The 19603-nt window shown below is 37.7% G+C and overlaps 1 protein-coding gene across 1 annotated transcript in view; it reads right to left on the reverse strand.

Moving 5' to 3' along the window:
• Nucleotides 1-9183, reverse strand: part of EDIL3 (EGF like repeats and discoidin domains 3) — a 192183-nt gene extending 183000 nt beyond the window's left edge. Inside the window, exons 1-2 of the mRNA XM_074166891.1 lie at nucleotides 9165-9183; nucleotides 8356-8484 (exon numbers count right to left, since the gene is read on the reverse strand). Of these exons, the coding sequence (XP_074022992.1) occupies nucleotides 8356-8484; nucleotides 9165-9183 (148 nt within the window). The remainder of the gene's footprint in view (nucleotides 1-8355; nucleotides 8485-9164) is intronic.
• Nucleotides 9184-19603: the final 10420 nt, after the last annotated feature.

The following is a 19603-nucleotide window of genomic DNA, read 5'->3' on the forward strand; positions in this document are numbered from 1 at the left end:
GGGGAGACCTTATCACCATGTTCCAGTATTTAAAGGGTCACTCCAAAGAAGATGAAGACTCCCTGTTTAGAAGGAGTCACGTGGAAAAGATGAGGGTAATGGGTACAAGTTACTCCTCGGGAGATTCCAATTGGACACGAGGAAAATATTTCACACTGAGAAAAATCAGCCATTGGAATAATCTCCCCAGGGAAGTGGTGTTTTCCACATCATTGGACACTTTTAAGATTCAGTTGGACAGGGTGCTGGGCGATCTTCTCTAGACCATGCTTTTAGCAAGAAAGTTTGGACCAGATGGACCTTGAGGTCCCTTCTAGTCTGGTATTCTATGATTCTATGAATATCCATTATTTTATCATTCTCTCCAATTTTGACTTGAGCCCATATTTTCACAACAGATTTACTAGCAATCCACACCAAAGGCAATTGTTTTGGCACAAACATTGTACAATAGTCACTTGTACAATTATCACTTACAATATTTTCTGCACTGCATTTAATGCCATTTATTAAGCCATTCTGCTTACATGCATTTAGTCTACTCAATTTAGATTTCTCTGCAGTATGCACTCTTCAGGCTACTCAGAAACTAAAAATTAAGGCATAATTTGTCAAATTATTTTTATTAATAGCTATTGATTGCCTTTCAACAGAATTCCCTAACCTTTAAGAACATCTCCTAATGAGCCAAGCGTCCTGATTATGTGATAGTTGCTGTTTAAAAATCTGTTTTATAGTGAATTCCATGTAAAACACTGCTATAACAGATGTGAAACTCTATGCTATAGGCTTCAGAACACTATGCCCTCAATGTATTGAACATAGAACTTCTACAGCCTTACTAAGAGGAAATTTAGTAGTCCCTACTCATACTGCAAATTCTAATCATAAGGAAAGTAATACAAGCCTGCACTTCAAATACTTTAGAAAATACCTTGGGGATATTTCCCGTAAAACCAAACAAACAAAAATCAGATTCGCACAAAATCAGGTGATGCTGATAGGGCTCCACTTAACAACTTCCTTCTTTGCTCAGAAGCAGAAACCAGGTCATTATTAAGAACTCTGCAGCAGTAAGCTGTTGCTCAAGAAAACTAGCACCTTCCCTCTTTGCCCACAAGGAAAGAAATCAGCACAGAATCCAAACAGGCATCACAGATAAAGCCCAGCAGGGAAGAACTTGTTTCCTACTCACCCTCTCCTACTCCATCCCAGTCTTTTTCCAGAAGACACTAACCTTCGACCATGAAACCTGATTATTCTTCCCCCATTCAAATAAACACAGGCCCAACTCACTGCTCTGCTCTTTCCCTTTTATACCAATGGAACCATTGAAATGATCTTCAAGAACAAAAATATAAACAAATAGACACTCCTTTCCTTTGCAACTTTTCCAAATAATAAATCAGTATCAAGAGCAAAGCATGACACTTTAGTGAATAAGGACTCATAGATATGTAATAAAATCTCCCTATTGGCCATAAGAAACACTTTGCATAAGTCACTTAAGTAGATTCTGTCATGATAGCAATACATATAGTCAATTTGGGTGATACTACATACTACAGCAGTGACTTCAGATGCTGAAATCTGGAATCTACACTCTATTTCCCGGTATCCTGGGCAATCTGCAGTGAGTACTGTATGGCACAAGGGAGAGCATTACCAGCAGGCTAAGGGATGCGATTATTTCTCTAAAATTGTTAAGGGTTTGGAGCACCTGACATTTAAGGAATACCTAAGAGCTGGGATGGTTAAGCCTGGAGAAAGGAAGTCTCATAGAAATAAAAACAATGGAGCCAGGGTCTTCTCAGTGGCACAGAATGACGGGACAGGAGACAATGAGCAGAAAGATAAAATTCCACTTTTTCCACAAACATATTCGGGTTTTTGGGGGTTCGTTTGTTTGCGTGCTTGTTTTTTCACTGTGCAGGTAATCGAACACTGGCAGAGATTGCCATGAGAACCCATGAAGTCTCCATCCTTTGCTATATTAAAAACCCAATTGGGCATGGTCCTGAGAAACCTGCACCCCTGATTCTCCCTTGGGAAGAAGGTTAGGCTAGAGACCTCCAGAAGTCCCACCCATCCTCAACTACTCTGATTTTGTGATTTCCAGTGCTTTAATTTGCATTATTTCAGACTACCTAGTTTAGAGCTAAGGCAGCTACATTCATATCAATTGCATACTGGATACACATGACACTAAGCCACTGGAATTCTCTTGTAAGAATGGATTCATTTCATTATTTCTACCTTAGAGAGAAAATCTATTAGTACATACGTTCAACGTGTGGTGCAAACAATCTTTCCTAAAAAATCACATCTTGTAGGACTATTAAAACATCTTTCAAATCATTCAGTCATATCCACTCATGGCATTAAAAAGCATCTAACACGGACTGGAAAACAAGGACAGAAATTTACCCTTACTAATTTTTTTGACAGGCTCTTGTCCTGTCACTGCAGACGTCAGGACAGCAAATATAGAGACTTCCGTTGTGCAAAGAAAGCCATAAAAACAACAGAACATAGTAGTCTGGGTCAAATCCGTCTTACTGAATTTTTATTTAACAGTGTTAAAAGGGAAGAACCCTTTTGATTCCAGTGTCCCAGGCTGAGAGACAGTAGCTGTCAAAGAAATAGTTTCTCTTGGATAATGGAAAGACAAAACTTATACAGAAAACACTGCCATGGGATAAACAAGCAGCCCTACGATTACTTCTTAATTACTTGACAGAATAAAGATGTAATTCAAAATCAGCATTCTCTTTTTTTCCTTTCAGTTCTCCTCCCTTCTCTCAGCCACCATGCTGCACCCAGGTTTCCTGTATTATGTGTATAAGATCATTAACTTGCCTTTCCACCCTTCTAAAATTCACACAGACATTTTTTACCATGTTTTTCAATAATGAGTTCCTCTCAGTGAGTACTGAGAGCTGATGCAAAAGGTAAGGATACTTTCCAAAAAGGTACTGGCAGCCTATTTGAATGCATCTTTGAAGAGCGTCCCCAGCTCTCCTCTAATGTGCTTGTGGCTTCTCTACACTTCCTGTCATTGCACATCATTTATTTTTCCACTTACATAAACTAAACTTGTTCGCCAGTTTATGCTCTCAGACAGCTATTGAATTTCAGATTTGGAAGATCAAAACAGAATAGTTTTAAGTTGCTCATTTTTCAAATGTGAACACTATGGTCACTCATGGTACATACTGTGACAGCCTTGTGGCATACTAAACTTAGCTGCTCGCTCTTTAACTTTTATCTTCAATCATATATTTCTCTCTCTGCTTCCCCTATGCACACACCAAACAAAACAGGAATAATTTTTATTTCAAACAGATTTCCCCCAGTATTATTTCAACATATATAGCCACACTGTCATTGCTGCTCTCATGCACTGTCCATGACTAAGCTGCTCTCCTTTCATCAACTACCCATGTTGATTAGGATGCACATTAATAGTTTTCCTGAAAAACATGTATTAAAGACTTCTACTAATTGTATCTAACAGTTGTAATTTATGGTATTTCTGCAATTTACAAGGCTTCTGAGAATTATTTGTGAGTTATTTCAACGATGTAAAGTCTGTTGACTTTTTCTCTGTAATCTATTTCAATAGCAATGTTAATTACATGTGAATCATTTTCAATCTAGGTTAAAATTCAGGTTTCCAAAATTATAGATAGGAGTCTGCTAAAGAGCTAACTCAGGCCATAGTGTCCTTATTATCTTTAGAAAACATCCTGCTACTTGGGAAATTTGGTATAATTAACTTTTACTCTTATCTGTTTAGCTAAATCCTTTTCTACCTCACTTGAGGACGTGCTGTACTGGAAAGAACCACAATGTACTTTTTCCTGCTTGCCTCTATCTTATTCTCTGCCAGTGTATCAGATATTTAGAATATGTTAGGGTACACAGAACATTGACATGACCTGACTGCACAAACAGGGTGATATTATACATATCGTGTAATCTCAACTCTTTTAGCATGACTATGTATAGTGTTTAGTATAAGTAAACACAGGAAGTAAGGCAGGATCACCATTAGAGAAAAAGTAGGATCAGAATAGGATTAGTTATTTAAAATATATAAATATTACAAACATTTTACAAAAAAATTGTTTTAGATACAGTCAAAGTTACAGGATGAGAAAACAGTGGAGAGGTATGGCAGAGGAGTAAGGATATTCCATGGTAAAATTTAGAAAAAAACTGCAATAATGAATCTTCTAAGACTGAAATAAGGTGTTAAGATCGTGTTGGTTTTATTAAAATGTTAACTGGAGTTACATTCTTAAGTCCTTGAACTATTCATGCAGTTCCTAAGCTGTCTTGAATCTTAGTTGATCAACTTAGGCAGGACTTCTGCCTAAATATTTAATATTCCTACCTTTATGTACTGTTATGCATCTATCTTTTTTTCCTTTACATGATTTTATAAATCCCTATTTCTATGGCATTGTTTTTTATTTACCTAATTTAATGTGTGATTAAGTGAAATCCCTGTTACCTTTTACTGTGAAATATTCCTGTCTCGGGTAAGTTCCTTGAAAATTTCTGACTTTCCAGCTAGTGTCCAGAGATAACAGTATGCTGTCACCTGGACTGAATAAAGTCTAATAGTGGAGTATCTGTCTAATAGTAGAGATCTGTGTGCGGTTGAAGGGCCATGATCTCATTGCAATTAGAGACATGGTGGGACAGCTTGCATCACTGGACCACTGTCACGGATGGCTATGAACTTTTTAGGAAAGACAGGCCACCGGGGCACGGTGGTGGAGTTGGTCTGTACGTGAGAGAGCAACTGGAATGATATATTTTAATCTGGAGAAGAGAAGACTGAGAAGGGACCTCATCAACTGCTTATAAATATCTAAAGGGCGATGGGGTGAAGCTCTTCTCAGTGGTGTACAGTGACAAGACAAGGGGCAATGGACACAAGCTGGAACACAGGAAATTCCATCAAAACATGAGGAGGAACTTCTTTACTTTGAGGGTGACAAAGCACTGGAACAGGCTGCCCAGGGAGGTGGTGGAGTCTCCTTTCCTGGAGATATTCAAAAACCCCCTGGATACTTTCCTGTCCAGCCTGCTCTAGGTGAACCTGCTCTGGCAGGGGGGTTGGACTAGATGATCTCTGAAGGTCCCTTCCAACCCCTACCACTCTGTGATTTAATGAGAGGGCCGTACAGAACACTCAACTACTTTTAAAATTTGCTGTACAGCTGTTTCGAGGGAAGACAGACTGACATGGGCTCTTCTCTGTGCTGGGCTTTTAACGCCACTCTCCTCTGTTCTTCTTAGTGTCTCCTGACACCCTAGATGCCTAATTTTCAACCAACTTAATGCTTTCAACTACATAGAAAATTGTCAAGAAACCTTTTTTGACACTAAGGATTAAGAGAAATATCTGTTGAGCAATAACTCATTAAAAAAGCCAAAGAGAAGTAACCTTTGTTAGCATTCTTTCTCCAATATTACATCTGCTAATAAACATCGTTGGTAAAAGTGATTCCATGAGGTCTTGCACTCCTGGGCTTCTCACAGACCCACGTTTCATCTGATTAATTTACTTGAAACACTACAGTGTTTGAATTAATAGAGTCTAACTGATTAACAGCTTACACTATTCATCATCTTTTTCATAGGAAAAATCAAAATATTACCTTGAAATACCATTTTTTTCAGTGGTTTATGTGACTCTGTGTAGGGGAATATAATGCTGAATAAGCTTCAGCTAGCTGCTACTGAAAAATAAAAGATTATTTTAAAAATTATTTTTAAAGTTTTGGAAAAGTAATGGCTAGTTTCTGAATCCTTACATGTAGCATAGTAACACAAGACAAACACAAACTAAATTTACACTCAAAATTTTAGCTAATATTGGAATATTAGTAAGTTCTTTACTTAGCCAATTTGTCCAGTAGACACTCCCTCCAGATTGCAAACTAAAAGTGTAACATTCTGCCTCTATAAGCACTGTGATTACCACATATTCTCAAGCTTTCTATTTGCTTATGCTTCACTCTGTTTACCAAACTGAGATTTCGTTGAAGTGATTGAAGACTTTAGTTAAGTAGATGTGTATTTTTTAAAGCCCTGTTAATATTTAGGTGTAAATTATAGTGGCAATTATCACAATATGCTTTTATCTTGGATTTACTAATGATCAACATCCTCCCAGTTATGTGCAGTGCAATTTCCTGCCAACCAAGCATGGGATACATCCAAAAGCGTCCTGCAGTAAACCCATTTCAAGGCCATTTTAGTGTAGCATGATATATAGCTGTAGGACAAATTCAGACCCCCTTCAAGCATGCATAAAATGTCAGGGAAAGGGATGGAAAACAGGATTTTGAGGCAGTATATCCCTGCTGCACCAAGCTCACGCAACTCGAATGTCAGGTAATAACCAGCTACTATGACATTTTACAGTCAGAAAAAAATGCCATGGTGTCTTACCAAAGTTGGTCATAGAGGAACTAGTCCATTTGTCTGCAGAAAATAAATACTGTGGGTGTCAAGAGGATGGGGCCAGTCTTTTTTCAATGGTGCTCAGTCACATGACAAGGGGCAACAGGCACAAACTTGAACATAGGAAGTTCAATCTAAACATGAGGAGGAACTTCTTTACTTTGAGGGTGCCAGAGCCCTGGAACAGGCTGCCCAGAGAGGTGGTAGAGTCTCCATCTCTGGAGACACTCAAAACCCACCTGAACACATTCCTCTGCAACCTGCTCTAGGTGGACCTGCTCTGACATGGGGTTGGACTAGATGATCTCCAGAGGTCCCTTCCAACCCCATATCATTCTGTGATTCTGTGATTCTATGTGAAATCAAATTAAACCCAAATTCCCTTAAAATTGAATTGTAGAGGCTTAGAATTCACTCCCAGATCAACGGTAGCATAATATTCAGAAGAAAAAAAAAAAACAAACTAAAACCAAAGCAACCCTGGGTTCCTGGACTAAGTTCCGCTAGCCTTATCTCATGATAGAGAGGGATATAGTTAGTTCCCATAACAGTTGTTGTGCCTGTGTAGTCTTCATTTTTTTGTTAAAAAGTTAAACCCCAAAATTTAGGAGAGCCGCAGAGTGAGGGAGGTGATGACCCTAGCTGTGACCATTTCAACGACACATCTGTAGGAGCAAGGCTCTTGGCATCACTCTTCTGCCTGGGGTTGGTGTCCTACTCTAGAGCTGGTGGAAGCAAAATGTGTGCCCATTGCTCAGCTGTTATAGACTGGAGCCTGTTAGTGTAACAAGATTGATGAATCACAGACATGGACATATGGCATGAAATACTTGAAGGGTCGTACTGCTTTCAGATGCTTTGGCTGTCAGCACCAGATGTGCATGCAGGGCTTGCAAAGCCTTCAGATAAGAGGTGCTGCCACAGAACCTCCACTTTGGCGTGTGCTCCTAATATGAACAAAGAAAGAGACTCTGCCATTTCTTCTGCAAGTCAATGCTTTTCCATGTCTTTTACCTTCCTATTCTAACTCCCACAACTCCATGGAGGAGATAGGTAGAAAATGTATCATTTAAACAGTAGCGTCTATTTATTGTTTTGCTCTACAATACATAGCTTTATACCTACTTCAGGATAATTTAAGACCTTGGTCAACTTGCAGCTCTTCTGCTCCACTGAAAATGCTGGGATGGCTCATGACCTAATGAGCTTTCTACTGTCTTTTCCCTTGCACTTTCATTTTCTCCTTAAGTTTTCTCAAGACAGAGGCTTGACCTACTGGATCTTTTGGAGCTACCAGTCAAATTTACATTTATTCTGAGTCAAACACACATCACAAAATTTCAGTACATTTGTCTTGCATTCTGTGCACTCTTCTAATGATGAATCACAACTTCCAGCTGAGTAATTGTTTTGAAAATCAAACAAGTGACTACTATATGTTACTCTGATTTCTCCTATACTGTTCCTGTAACTTTGCTTGTTTAAGTAAGTACTCTTTACTGACTGGAGCTAGGCATAAAACTATCTGAAACCAATCTTTAAGTTATCATCGATCAGTAGAAAGATATATAGACATATCTAATTATATTGATCTTTGAGAAACGTTGGTCATTTTCAGTCACAACTATGATCTTTTCTCTATGTAAAGTAGAGAGTTTCTGAGCTATGTTCTGCAGATACAATTTTCAGATACTGTTTTAGCTGTCTGTTGCTTGTGACATAGATATCTATGATACAGAGGTATGGTTAAGACACCAATAATGAACAATGCAATGACCACAGCAAAATGCAGTGGATGTGATCACTGGTTGGCCAGTCACAGACAAACGGGGTAATGAAACAACTATTCCAGCATTTAAAGTTTGCACTTACCAACCTCCACAACACTAGAGCAATTGGGGTCTGTGAAGCCTTCAGGACACTCGCATGAGTAGAAGTTATCATTCAGCCCAGACAGACAGATGCCACCATTTTTGCACGGGTTGGAGTCACAAACATCCCCTGCGGGTTAAAGCGAAAAAAAAAGATTCCTGTATAAAACTGTCCAAAACTTATTTGCAAGCTCTAAGTATGGCAGATTGCTGATAACCAAGAGCAGAAAGGAAAGACAATCTCTGTGTCCTTTGAATATTTTTTGGCTACCTCCATTTTACATTCCTTTAACAGCACACCTCTGTGTAATCATTTTCCCCTAGTCTTCTACTCTGTAAAAAGTGATTCTCTTGGACGCACTGATAGCCTCTTACTTGTAAAAGACAATAACAAGTAACAAAAAATAATTTTTTGCTTTCTCTCATTTGAAGTCATTCAGGATATTTACTTGGAAATGAATTTTTTTTATCTCTCCAGATTCCCTTCAACATAAAACTGAATGGCAGTTTCAGTCCAAGCTAATGGCTTATCACCCAGTTCATAACGAAAGGATGTGGCTGTGCATACATCATCGTGTGCTCCAGTAAGTACACACTCTTAAATCACCTATCAGTACAGATTTGATCCAGATCAGGCACTGACACACTACTGTATTTCTGCTAAACACAGAGCATGGCATTCAAGCCAGCAGTGTCCTTCTATGTTGGATTTATGTCAGTCACACAAAGGCCAATTATACATTATTCCTAAGATAAAGTTTGACAGTACAGACTAAAGCCATTGAAGTGTTTTAAGCAATTTAATTCTACCGGTAAGTTGACACCCCATCAATGATTTTTGATGTGGAGCCCTATGACCGGAGCTGCTGTATGGTCACACAGCCCCAGGGAGGTTTTCACTATGACTTGTGACCCACCAACTCCATGGCAGGGACAGAGGCTATAGGACTTGAGCACCCACAGTCCTTCAGTGCTCCTCGATGGTCTCTTCTTCCTTCCACGTCCCAAGGAAGTTTGTCACATTCTCCCACAATTCATTTTGATTGCAGGTTCAGAACAATTCAGTTAGAAACAAAGCTTTGCTTTGCTTCTAAACTCCCACGGGCACAGGGCAAGCACTGGCACAGTGGGTAGCTTCAGCTTGCCTAAATAATGCTGAACAAGCAGCTTTTGCTTGCCCTTCAATTGCTTTTCAGTGAAGACACCCAATTCTGTTAATTAGCTTCAAGGTGACTAACAGCAGAAAGATGCAAACTCTGGAAGATGCACCACACGGCCACTTCATATGCTTAGCACCTGAACATGTTTCCAGTATCACCAGTGTGTACAACACATCATTGTGATTTCTTATCTAATAGTATTTGAAGCACTGTTCAGGAGGAGATCTATAAGAGAGAACACAGCATCTGCTCAATTCTTGTAATTCCTCGGTTTTAACACCCTTAAAGAACCCCACCTTATCACAGTTCTACAAATGTATAGAAATACAGGATTGCATCCTGTCACCTATGGGATAACTGGAAACCATCCTAAAGAATGCCCTAGGCTTTGTTCAGCTTCAATTTAATATTTTTTTTCTCAGCTAATTAAATATATATTTAGATGCATTTTTCATTACCACAAACTTCATCTTGTAAGACAGATGTGTGCTCTCTGTTGATCTGTGCTGTTTTTAGAAATACTAATAATTTGTGCAGTAGCTTTGTTTTGCAAAATTTTTTGCAAATGCAACTTAAGCAACATCTGCAGATAGGCATTTGGTTGTGGAAGAACAACTACTATTAACTGAATGCTCTGACAACTGTATTCCCTTGCCTTTAATTAAATTAATAAATTAAATAGCATCTGGAGCAGGAACATGTATTGTACAAATTCCTATGGATATTCTGACTAAAATGAGAGGGGACATTTTTACTGTGTGTTTCCAGATTCTTCTTATTTCAATTATGCAATACAAGGAAAAAAAAGAAAGGTAAAAAGACAAAATACTGTTTCCATTTGTAAGTTTTATATTGACTGACAAACAGAATGCATCCCCAATTTTCCATTATATTTCCAGAAACTGAAATCTCCTACTATGACCAAAGTGTGCATACTTAACTGTGTAGCTTTTATTTGTCTGAAAATTCATGTTGGCTTTTTCAGTCTGAAGTGATCTGACCTACAGTTCATGATTAATAAAGCAGACACTGTCCTCTAACAACGGTCATTTTTTTTGATGTTCAGGAAATAATGGCACTAAGTGCTCTTTTGATGCACCACGTTGACCAAAATTCTACTGCCAGTCACCGGTGTAAATTCTTAGTTGTCTTTATATCACATGAAAGAAATAAAATGAGTAAAGCCCACTGCTAAAGAAAATGAGACACACACACACACAAAAAAAAACCCACCAAAAAACCCAAAAAACCAAACAAAACACAAAAAAAAAGAAAAAAAGCTCCAACAAAAAAAATACTACCTAGCCTGTCTCATTTATGTAATGCTAAAGAGAACAGAAATGAGAAAATCTATACTTTGTACAAAAATGGTTAAAAAATACCATAATATGTCATCAAATATGATACAGTCAGAGAAATGGGCAAGTGCACAGAGGCACATGAACAATAATTCTACTCAACACTAGATACAAGGCTGTGCAAATTTGCATACTCAAATTAGCAAAACTCACTTAAAATGTTAGCACCCTTATTTATGACCTAGTGCCTGTGAAATTGTGCAGAACAAAAGAAATATCACCTTTGAATCAACAATATCTCTCTCAATTTACATTTTGTGCCCCTTGAGAGGCCATTCATGCTGAAATATTGAAATCTAATTTCTTATACATTCTACTCAGTTTGATGGATAGAATCTGATTTTAAAGACTCTGTTCTTAATAAGAGAAGCTTATATGGGTGCACTCTATCTTAGCATAACTGATTAAGGGGTTTGTTACCATTAAGATACTATGTTGCATATGACACAACTTTTAACACAACAGTAGCTTTAGAATTTTACCTTAGACTCATGGTGACTGGAACAGTAAAATAAATTCAAAGAAATAATTATATCCTTTGCAGCAACTTAGAGAACTGTGCTCTGTGCTGGTGACTTTCCATAGTGATAGGTAATACGCTCTTTGTGCAACAGACAGAAATTTGACAAATTTCTGTAAATTAAACAAACACTCTAAAAGGAACTTCATTATTTAAAAAATAAACCACCAAAAGACAATTAATATTGTACTTTTAATAAAAAGAATGTTCTGAAAGAGGTCCAGTAAGAATGCAAGTGTCAAATAAAAGCAATAATTTATGTTTTCTTTTACTATGTCTGACTAAGCCTACACTTTTCGTTACGAGGGTACTCAAGCATCAAAGTGTGTCTTAAGACTGTGTATATAAAATACACACTACAATTACTGCTGCCTTTACTTCTTCCTCGGAAAAATCTCAGACAGTAAAATTTCATTGTGTTAAGCTATTGAGATTTGGTGCAAGGATCTGTGAAACAGAATCAGCAAAGGATATGCTCACATGCTCCCCCTCCAAAATTGCCAAAACTCATGATCACTTTGCATTTATCTCTTTTAGGGGATCCTTGCTTTTAAGTGAAGTTATATATGTAGCTTATTTTATATAAATAAAATACATATGTATATGCACATACATATTTCATCCTTTTTGCACAACATCATGCATGGAAGAGTTGAGATAGAAATCTAATCCAAAATATCTTACACCGCACTGTATTGAGGAGCAGACAAAAATTTACATGATTAAAGGATACAAAATTTCAGAACATTCTTACATCAAATAAATCCTTGAGTGAATTGTCCATCTTCTCTTTAAAAGACACGGTATGGTTAAAAAAAAAAAAAAAAAGGCAAGATAAAAAAATATAAAAATAAAGTGGTGATCCATACATACTCAAAATTACAATTTTAATTAAGAACCCTTCCTACTCCTCCAAACTCAGAAAAAAAAAAATCCAAACTCTATTTATTCTCTAATAACAATTAGGTTTTTTTAAGGGTTATGACAGCTTTTGTCCATAGTGAACATCTCAATCAGTGAACCTGGATCTCTGTTATTAAGAAAGCACTTGGAGAGTAACTGTTCTGTAAGTCCATCTCGCTCCCTGACATACCTTCACATAACCACTCTTAAGCCATATCCTTTGCAACAAAATACTGAATGTACAACTACTGTACATTCTTGTACAACTTCTTTCCACCAGCAGGTAATGGTGGGAAGAAAGGTAAAAATAGTAAATCCACTTGTTGTCAAACTTTACACTTTTATATAGCATACTTTTTGATCCTATAAAACCCCACAAAATGTTACATGATTCTTGACTGAAGAGTCCAATACTTTGCTTGACAGCAAAGGACAGCCTGTAAAAAGGAACTCAACTGCTGTGTATAAATAATGCAGCACACCATGATGGTTAGCCCATCAATCCCTGTCAAGAACAGAAATTCACAGAGTTTATGAAAACAATTTTTGTGATAGGAAGGCTAAAGAAGATGCACTGTGCAAACCGAAAAGTACCATCCACAACCATCTGCATGCACTACTTCATAAAACACTCTTTGCTGTAAAATCACATCGACCAGTCAGCTACCATTGCTATACGCAGATCAAATTGCAGTTCAGTAATGTTTGTCAATGAAAAAAAGAAAAAAAATTATTTACTCCAAATTAAAACTACTTTAACATTGTAGTTCCTGGGATACTAATGCCTGCCAAAAAGCTAAGGTCCTGAATTAGGTGTGGGAGAAGCATTTGAGTCCCTATGCACAAACTCATTGGCCTTAAATGAATACAATTTCCCTCAACTGTCTTCTAACACCTAGAATGATAAATGTTATGATTTCTGGCAGAACAGTTACTGTAAGAAAAATCTGCTTGGGACAATGAAATGATAACAAAGAAAGAAACATGTCTTCAAAAAATCCTGTGGATCACAAGATTTCAAAACTGGAAGGAAAGAAGTGATGGAAAAAAGATGATTTGAGTGTTTGGGCACATTTTCTTCTATAAATGTTCCATCAGAAAGTGTGTGTAGAAAAATTCAACCCTAATTGTTGTTTCATTTAATGTGCATTAAATATAGATATGAATATATTTAGTATGCATTACATACTGATGTAGTGAAATTTACAAAAGCTGACACTGAGGTAAACATACCAATACTATAGGAGTCCAAGGAGATGTTGATACCCATCAAAACAAAAGATATGACAAAATCTACAGGTAAACAGTTGCAAACATAGTGACATATGAGTTCATAACAACTAGCCACACATGTTGTTAGAGAGGTACAACACTCTTTACTGGTATACTACATAAGGGGTGTTTTGTAGCTCAAGTATTTGATTTTGCCATTGATGGGAAGGGGTGGATGATTGTTCCTACCTAACACAGCAGCTCTATTTTTATTCAATTTCCTATATTGCTGCATGAAATATGGCTTATCTTAAATGCTCTCTCTAAAGAAATAAAATTAATAGCTATTCCCTTTCATGAGAATAAAACTTGTTACAAAAAGGAAATCTCCAGGTGGCACCAAAGAATAAACAGCCCAGAAAATAGCTAGTCGATAGAAATTTGGTCTGGGGATAGTAAAAATGTGCCTCAGTTCTGAAGCCCAGAAGAGCAACTCTAAACTTCAGAAGAAGACTGAGAAAGTTCTTGCTACCAGTAGCAGTTTCACGTTAAAATCAATTTTCAGAAAAAGAGCTTTAATAGTTTTCTGATTTACAGAATCATCTGTACAGTGTCCAAGTTCAAATCTATTTCTCCACAGCTGAACCACTACTGAGAAGCAGAACCATAAATCATATTGAAGACACACCTGTGCAGAGATGCAAAATGCGAACATGAAAACAGATGAGCTCTGCAGTTCTTTAAAGAAATTTGTAAGCTGTTTTTTTTAGATTTAATGGTGAGGCACTTAATTTGTTTTTCCTAAAGTAAAAGACAGTTGAATAATTAACTTGTATCTTTTATTATTTGAAAGGGAAGGTAAAGTTTCTAGATACCAATAGTTCATCTAACCTCCTCCTGCTTGTTTTCTAAGCTGATTTGCTTACTATGCAGGTAGAAGGTTCAACTAACTTTCTAACTAGAATATTAATGTCAGACTGTTAAAATGGTTTTAGAAAATGAATAAACTGATATCATCAACTGTTAACATCCATGTATGAATTGGATAGGAAAACTTCCAGAAGAACATAAATCTCAGTATAATAAACTCATGATTTTATCACAGGTCTCATGAAAATTGAGGTAGTTGCTGCTTTTTTCTGAAAGCCTCTGGGATCAAAAAGACTGTATGCACTTAAACAAGCTGTAGCTTGTAGTTCTAGAGGAGAACTGCAACATACTCCTGTAAATCAGGCATAAACATTTCTTTAAATTTAACTTTTTCCGGTCTTGTAATCTGAGGGAATGCACCAGCTGATTTTTGAAAACCTAGGATGGAATTACGAAGAGAAAATCAGATTATTCTAAGCAAAGAATTCTCGTTCAAATACCACTCTGGGACTGGACTGAAATACTAATCCTGGGTGAAGATGAAGTGCTGACTTAAGCTTTGGATTTAGTTTAATAGTACAATACTGTAAAAGTGTGTCCCTACTTTCAGGGTTAGAATAGAGCCCTAAAGTAATATCTGCAGAGATTAATTTCAATCATAATAAATCCCCTTCTGCCTTAAAAAATGTATAATCTCTTCCCTTTCTAAAGGTCTACAGTATGAGCTACTTTATTCATTTGAATGTGAAAGAGCAGTAGGTCACTGTACTTCAGCCTGCTGCGTTACAGACTTTTTAAGCGTCTGATGTTTGACAATATGAAATACTAGTAGAAACAGAAAACAGCTTAAAAAGTAAATTCTTCTCTGTTTCATAGGTTGCAGAGAGTTCATTTCTATGCCAACTGTCTCTGCAGGGAAAAAGATGAACTATTCCTGTCATTTCAAATCTTTATTACTGAAAAATGGATCAAAAGTGATTAAAGGAGGAATATGGTTATATAATGCACTTCTGAATATTTTTACAACTTGTGGAAAATTTTTCATGCGCACACTGTCTCAACGATTTAGGGAAAGCTGTCATTGGTTCAGATGTTGTTTCATCAAAGGAAAAGAGATATAGTCCCCCAAAATGGATGGGCTGATGGTACCAGTGGCACACCGTCCCTGGCACTCAACCTCAGCTAACAGCAATGACTCTCCCTACGCAAGCAGGGAGATAGCTGATAAATGTCTTTAACGAAGATGCCCTAGTCCCTATCAACACAAACTTCCACAACATCTTTTCTCTCTGCATGCTTAACAAATCTGGCAAAAATTACCTAGGCAGTCCTTGCATGTACTCGTTTGATTTCAGCCGTCATTCACATCAGCCGCTTTTATAAAATTATTTGCTACTCGTTAACACTCAGGTGAATCAACCTGCATCTCTGCACCTGTTCAGATCTATGAGGTGAGAGAGGTTTATGAAAAGGTGTCCCGGTTTGAAGTAAAACCGAACCAATTTTCTGTTCTGTAACTTTACATCCTAGCTAGGCCTCTTCTAACTCTCTGAAATTAAAGGCATATTGTGGAGAAAACTGCTCGTTCTCAGAATGATAAGACCAATGTTTGTGCTCCATGCCAAGGAATGGTATGCAGGGAGGCCCTTGCTTATACTTATTGCTGTAACAACCAAGGGCAGCCAATGTCGTTATTTGCCCCCTTAGAGGGTCGGAAACGGAAAAAACGTAGAGGGGTCACATCGGTGGGGAGGAGTGGACAGGAGAGGTGACCCAAACCCGACCAACTGGGGTATTCCATCCCATCTGCCCCACGCTCAGTATAAAAGCTGAGGGATCAAAGGGTCAGCCCCCTTCCTGCGATGGCCGACGTCCAGAGAGGACTCTGTCTGTTCATCTGCCTTTGATCCCGATCTGTGTGTTCCTGACTCCAGAGCTGGAATCCAGTTCCCATTCGTCGCTGAGTCCAGTCTGGGACTTCCCCAGTGCCTGCCGGTGACGTGACTGTCATCCTGGGAGCTTGATACGGTTTTGTATATATTGTATCTATTTCATTATTTTCTTCTTTATTTTTATTTTAGTATTAATTCTTCATTAAAGTAGTTTAGTTCATTCTAAACTTCTGAATCTCCTTATCTCTTTCTCCTCCTCTCTCCTCTTTTTGGGGGGGAACAAAGGGGCGGAAGGGCCATCTGTCGGTCTGGTTTTGGTAAATTAGGCCGAAACCACGACAAAAGGGAAAGAGTAAGAGCTTAAATTGAGACTTTCTGTACAAGGAACTTAAGTTAAACTGTCTCTCCATTAAGTTGTTTTGTTCAATTAAAACTTTCAGAGAGATATCAAGTCATGACGGGAATACATTATCGTTTCCAGTCACTTGTCCTTTGTTTTTAAAGCTGATCAGGAGATTTTTAGTAGCATGTTCATTTGAAGTTTCTCAGTAAATAAAATATTCACATTTCTTACTAGAATTTACCGTGTTTTGCAGGTCTCCTCCTAAAGCTTCACTGGCTTCTGTCAAAAATCAGTTGGGCTCCTGCAGGCTTCTCCAATAACTGCTAGTAGGCTCCACTTGTACATCCATGACCATCAGGTGGTCAATAACATAGAATCATAGAATGGTTTGGTTTGAAAGGGACCTTAGAGATCACCTTGCCCCCTGCCCTGGACAGAGACACCTCCCACTAGACCAGGTTGCTCAAAGCCCCATACAGCTTGGACTTGAATACCTCCATGGATGGGGCATCCACAACTTCTCTGGGCAACCTGTTCCAGTGTCTCACCATCCTCACAGTGAAGAATTTCTTCCTAATATCTAATCTAAATCTCCCCTCTTTCAGTTTAAAACCATTACCCCTCATCCTGTGGCTGCACTCCCTGATAAACAGTCCCTCCCCAGCTTTCCTGTAGCTCCTTCAGGTACTGGAAGGGATCTCTGGGGTCTCCAGGGGCTCCCCAGAGCCTTATCTTCTCTACTCCAGGCTAATCAATCCCAACTCTCCCAGCCTGTCTTCATAGGAGATAGGTATCTAGATTTCTTATTTGACTTAACCTACATTGAGCTTTTGATCATTAGCTCTTCCTAAATCTTTCTTCAAAATATCCACGGTTCCCAAGGCTCTAGAAATGCCTCAACCCCCTTATCAGGAAACAACTCAGACACACAGCAGCTTCTCTCTTGCCCATCCTCTGCTTTCCATGGAGAGAAAATCCATACACACAGTCAAACTAGCAGCACAGTCCAAAGAATGCCCTTTAAAATAAGCAGTCCTAAGTATTTATGACACTAGTACAATCTTCCTTCTAGACAAGTAACATCTTCCTTCTGCCTCTTAATTATGGACTGAGAGCATTCAGGTACACATTTTCTTGCTGGTCTTGACAGTTATCTTTCCAGTTTCTATTTTCACTTCATCAGGGAAGCAAGATGATTTCAAAAAAAAAACCACAACAATGCTTATTGTGGAATTATCTCTTTCAAATAAATATTCCCAATTTTCGTCCACACTTTACTCTCAGTTTTACCTTTCCATTTCTCTTTTTTATGCTCCACAGCTTTAGAGGTTAGCAATTTGGAATCACCAGAGTGTGTGTCTATGTGTATATATGCACACACATATATTTAGCTCCATACTTCTTTACTTGTACATACTTTATATATATGGAAATGAAAATGTTTTGTTTTCTTTTGTTTGCCCTATGTTGGATATATTCAGGCACCAGGTGCCAGGCAATTATTAATCTCAGCGCTGGTGTATTTACCTTTTCCCATCCTAAGTAAATCCAAATTTGAAAGCTGAGCAATTAAAAACTCATCATAAACAGCATTTAAAACTCTAATTAGATTTCATTATATCCTCCTATCTTCACCAAAATTAAATACCTTGAAACATTATAAATTCTAAAAATATTCTCATTACACTTTGAAAAGTATTCATTGATCTGTATTTACTCCTGGTTTTGGATATCCACTCTAAAATACCTTATTTGGTCATGTTTTTTTCAACAGGTGTCAACTCTATTGGAGAAATGGGCAGCACTTGGAATTTTAAATTAGGTATTCAAAATACAGAACATGCAAAATTTATAATTCATTTTTCAAAATTTTGAAAAATCATCTAAGTACCAAGTGCATCCCACAAAAATTCTTTAATATATGTTTACATATATATACATTTATAAAATTACACACACATTCACGTCCATCAACAGTTTCAAAATGCATAATGAAAATGAAGGAATTTTTTTCGGCTTCCAAGCAATATGCCAAACTGCAAAACATATTTGAAAATACGTCAAGTGAAGTGGTTAGTATTGGCTATGTTTAAATTAGAAAATAGTCTGACACAACATGAGTGGATCAGTATTTCAAAGCACATAGTGTTCAGCCTTCTTTACCTACATTGTATGAAGCCTGCGGATTTTGTTTGAGATCTAGTCACTTTCCTCCACTTAGTGTGAAGGTGCCCAAATGACCAGTTCAGACCCGTAAGTCACCATTAGGGTCTCCACTTGAGTACAGCTTCCAGCTCCACATCCCTGGGAACGAATTCAGCTCACACCATCAAAACCCCTCTGCAGGCAGAAGCAAAGTGAGCGTAGGATGGGGAGGCAATCAAAGGACTCACTCCAAAAGCCCACTGGCAAGATAAGATGACCATTTTTAGACATGTTGGCACTGAACACTTCTTCTTACATGGATTTTTTCTACAATAAGCTTTCCTCTTCTATTATACCAAACCCTGCAGCTAAAGAGAATAAAGCAAAATATTCTGTAAGTTTCCATTGTTATAATTAGCCGATCTTACTGCATTTATTTCATGCATTTTTTTGCCACATGGATATTTAAATCTATCACCAAGAAAGTTCTGTCACCATCAAAAAAGACATGTCACCTAAGGAGATACAACAGTATTGCTGGGTTACATCATTCTCTTTCTGACTTTACAGGAAAGTGATGCTACTGATCACACTCGGAATAATAATTAGGCAATGAAGATATGTGTCCCTCCTGTGAAAGATATGAAATAATAAGGGCATTACAGCTGACAGCTACAATAAAGAAGTGATTCTGTTTATTTTGGACGATGCAGCTGGCAGTAACATGCAAGCTCTGTGGATGAATGATGCAAACACTTTTCATAATTTTTTGCTAAGAGTCCCTGGAAAGATGAACAGATGCAATTTTTACCCTATTTGTTTAAACTTGTTCAGAAATAGAATAAA

Source organism: Numenius arquata, chromosome Z, assembly GCF_964106895.1.
Source record: "Numenius arquata chromosome Z, bNumArq3.hap1.1, whole genome shotgun sequence".
In the NCBI taxonomy this organism is placed as follows: domain Eukaryota; kingdom Metazoa; phylum Chordata; class Aves; order Charadriiformes; family Scolopacidae; genus Numenius; species Numenius arquata.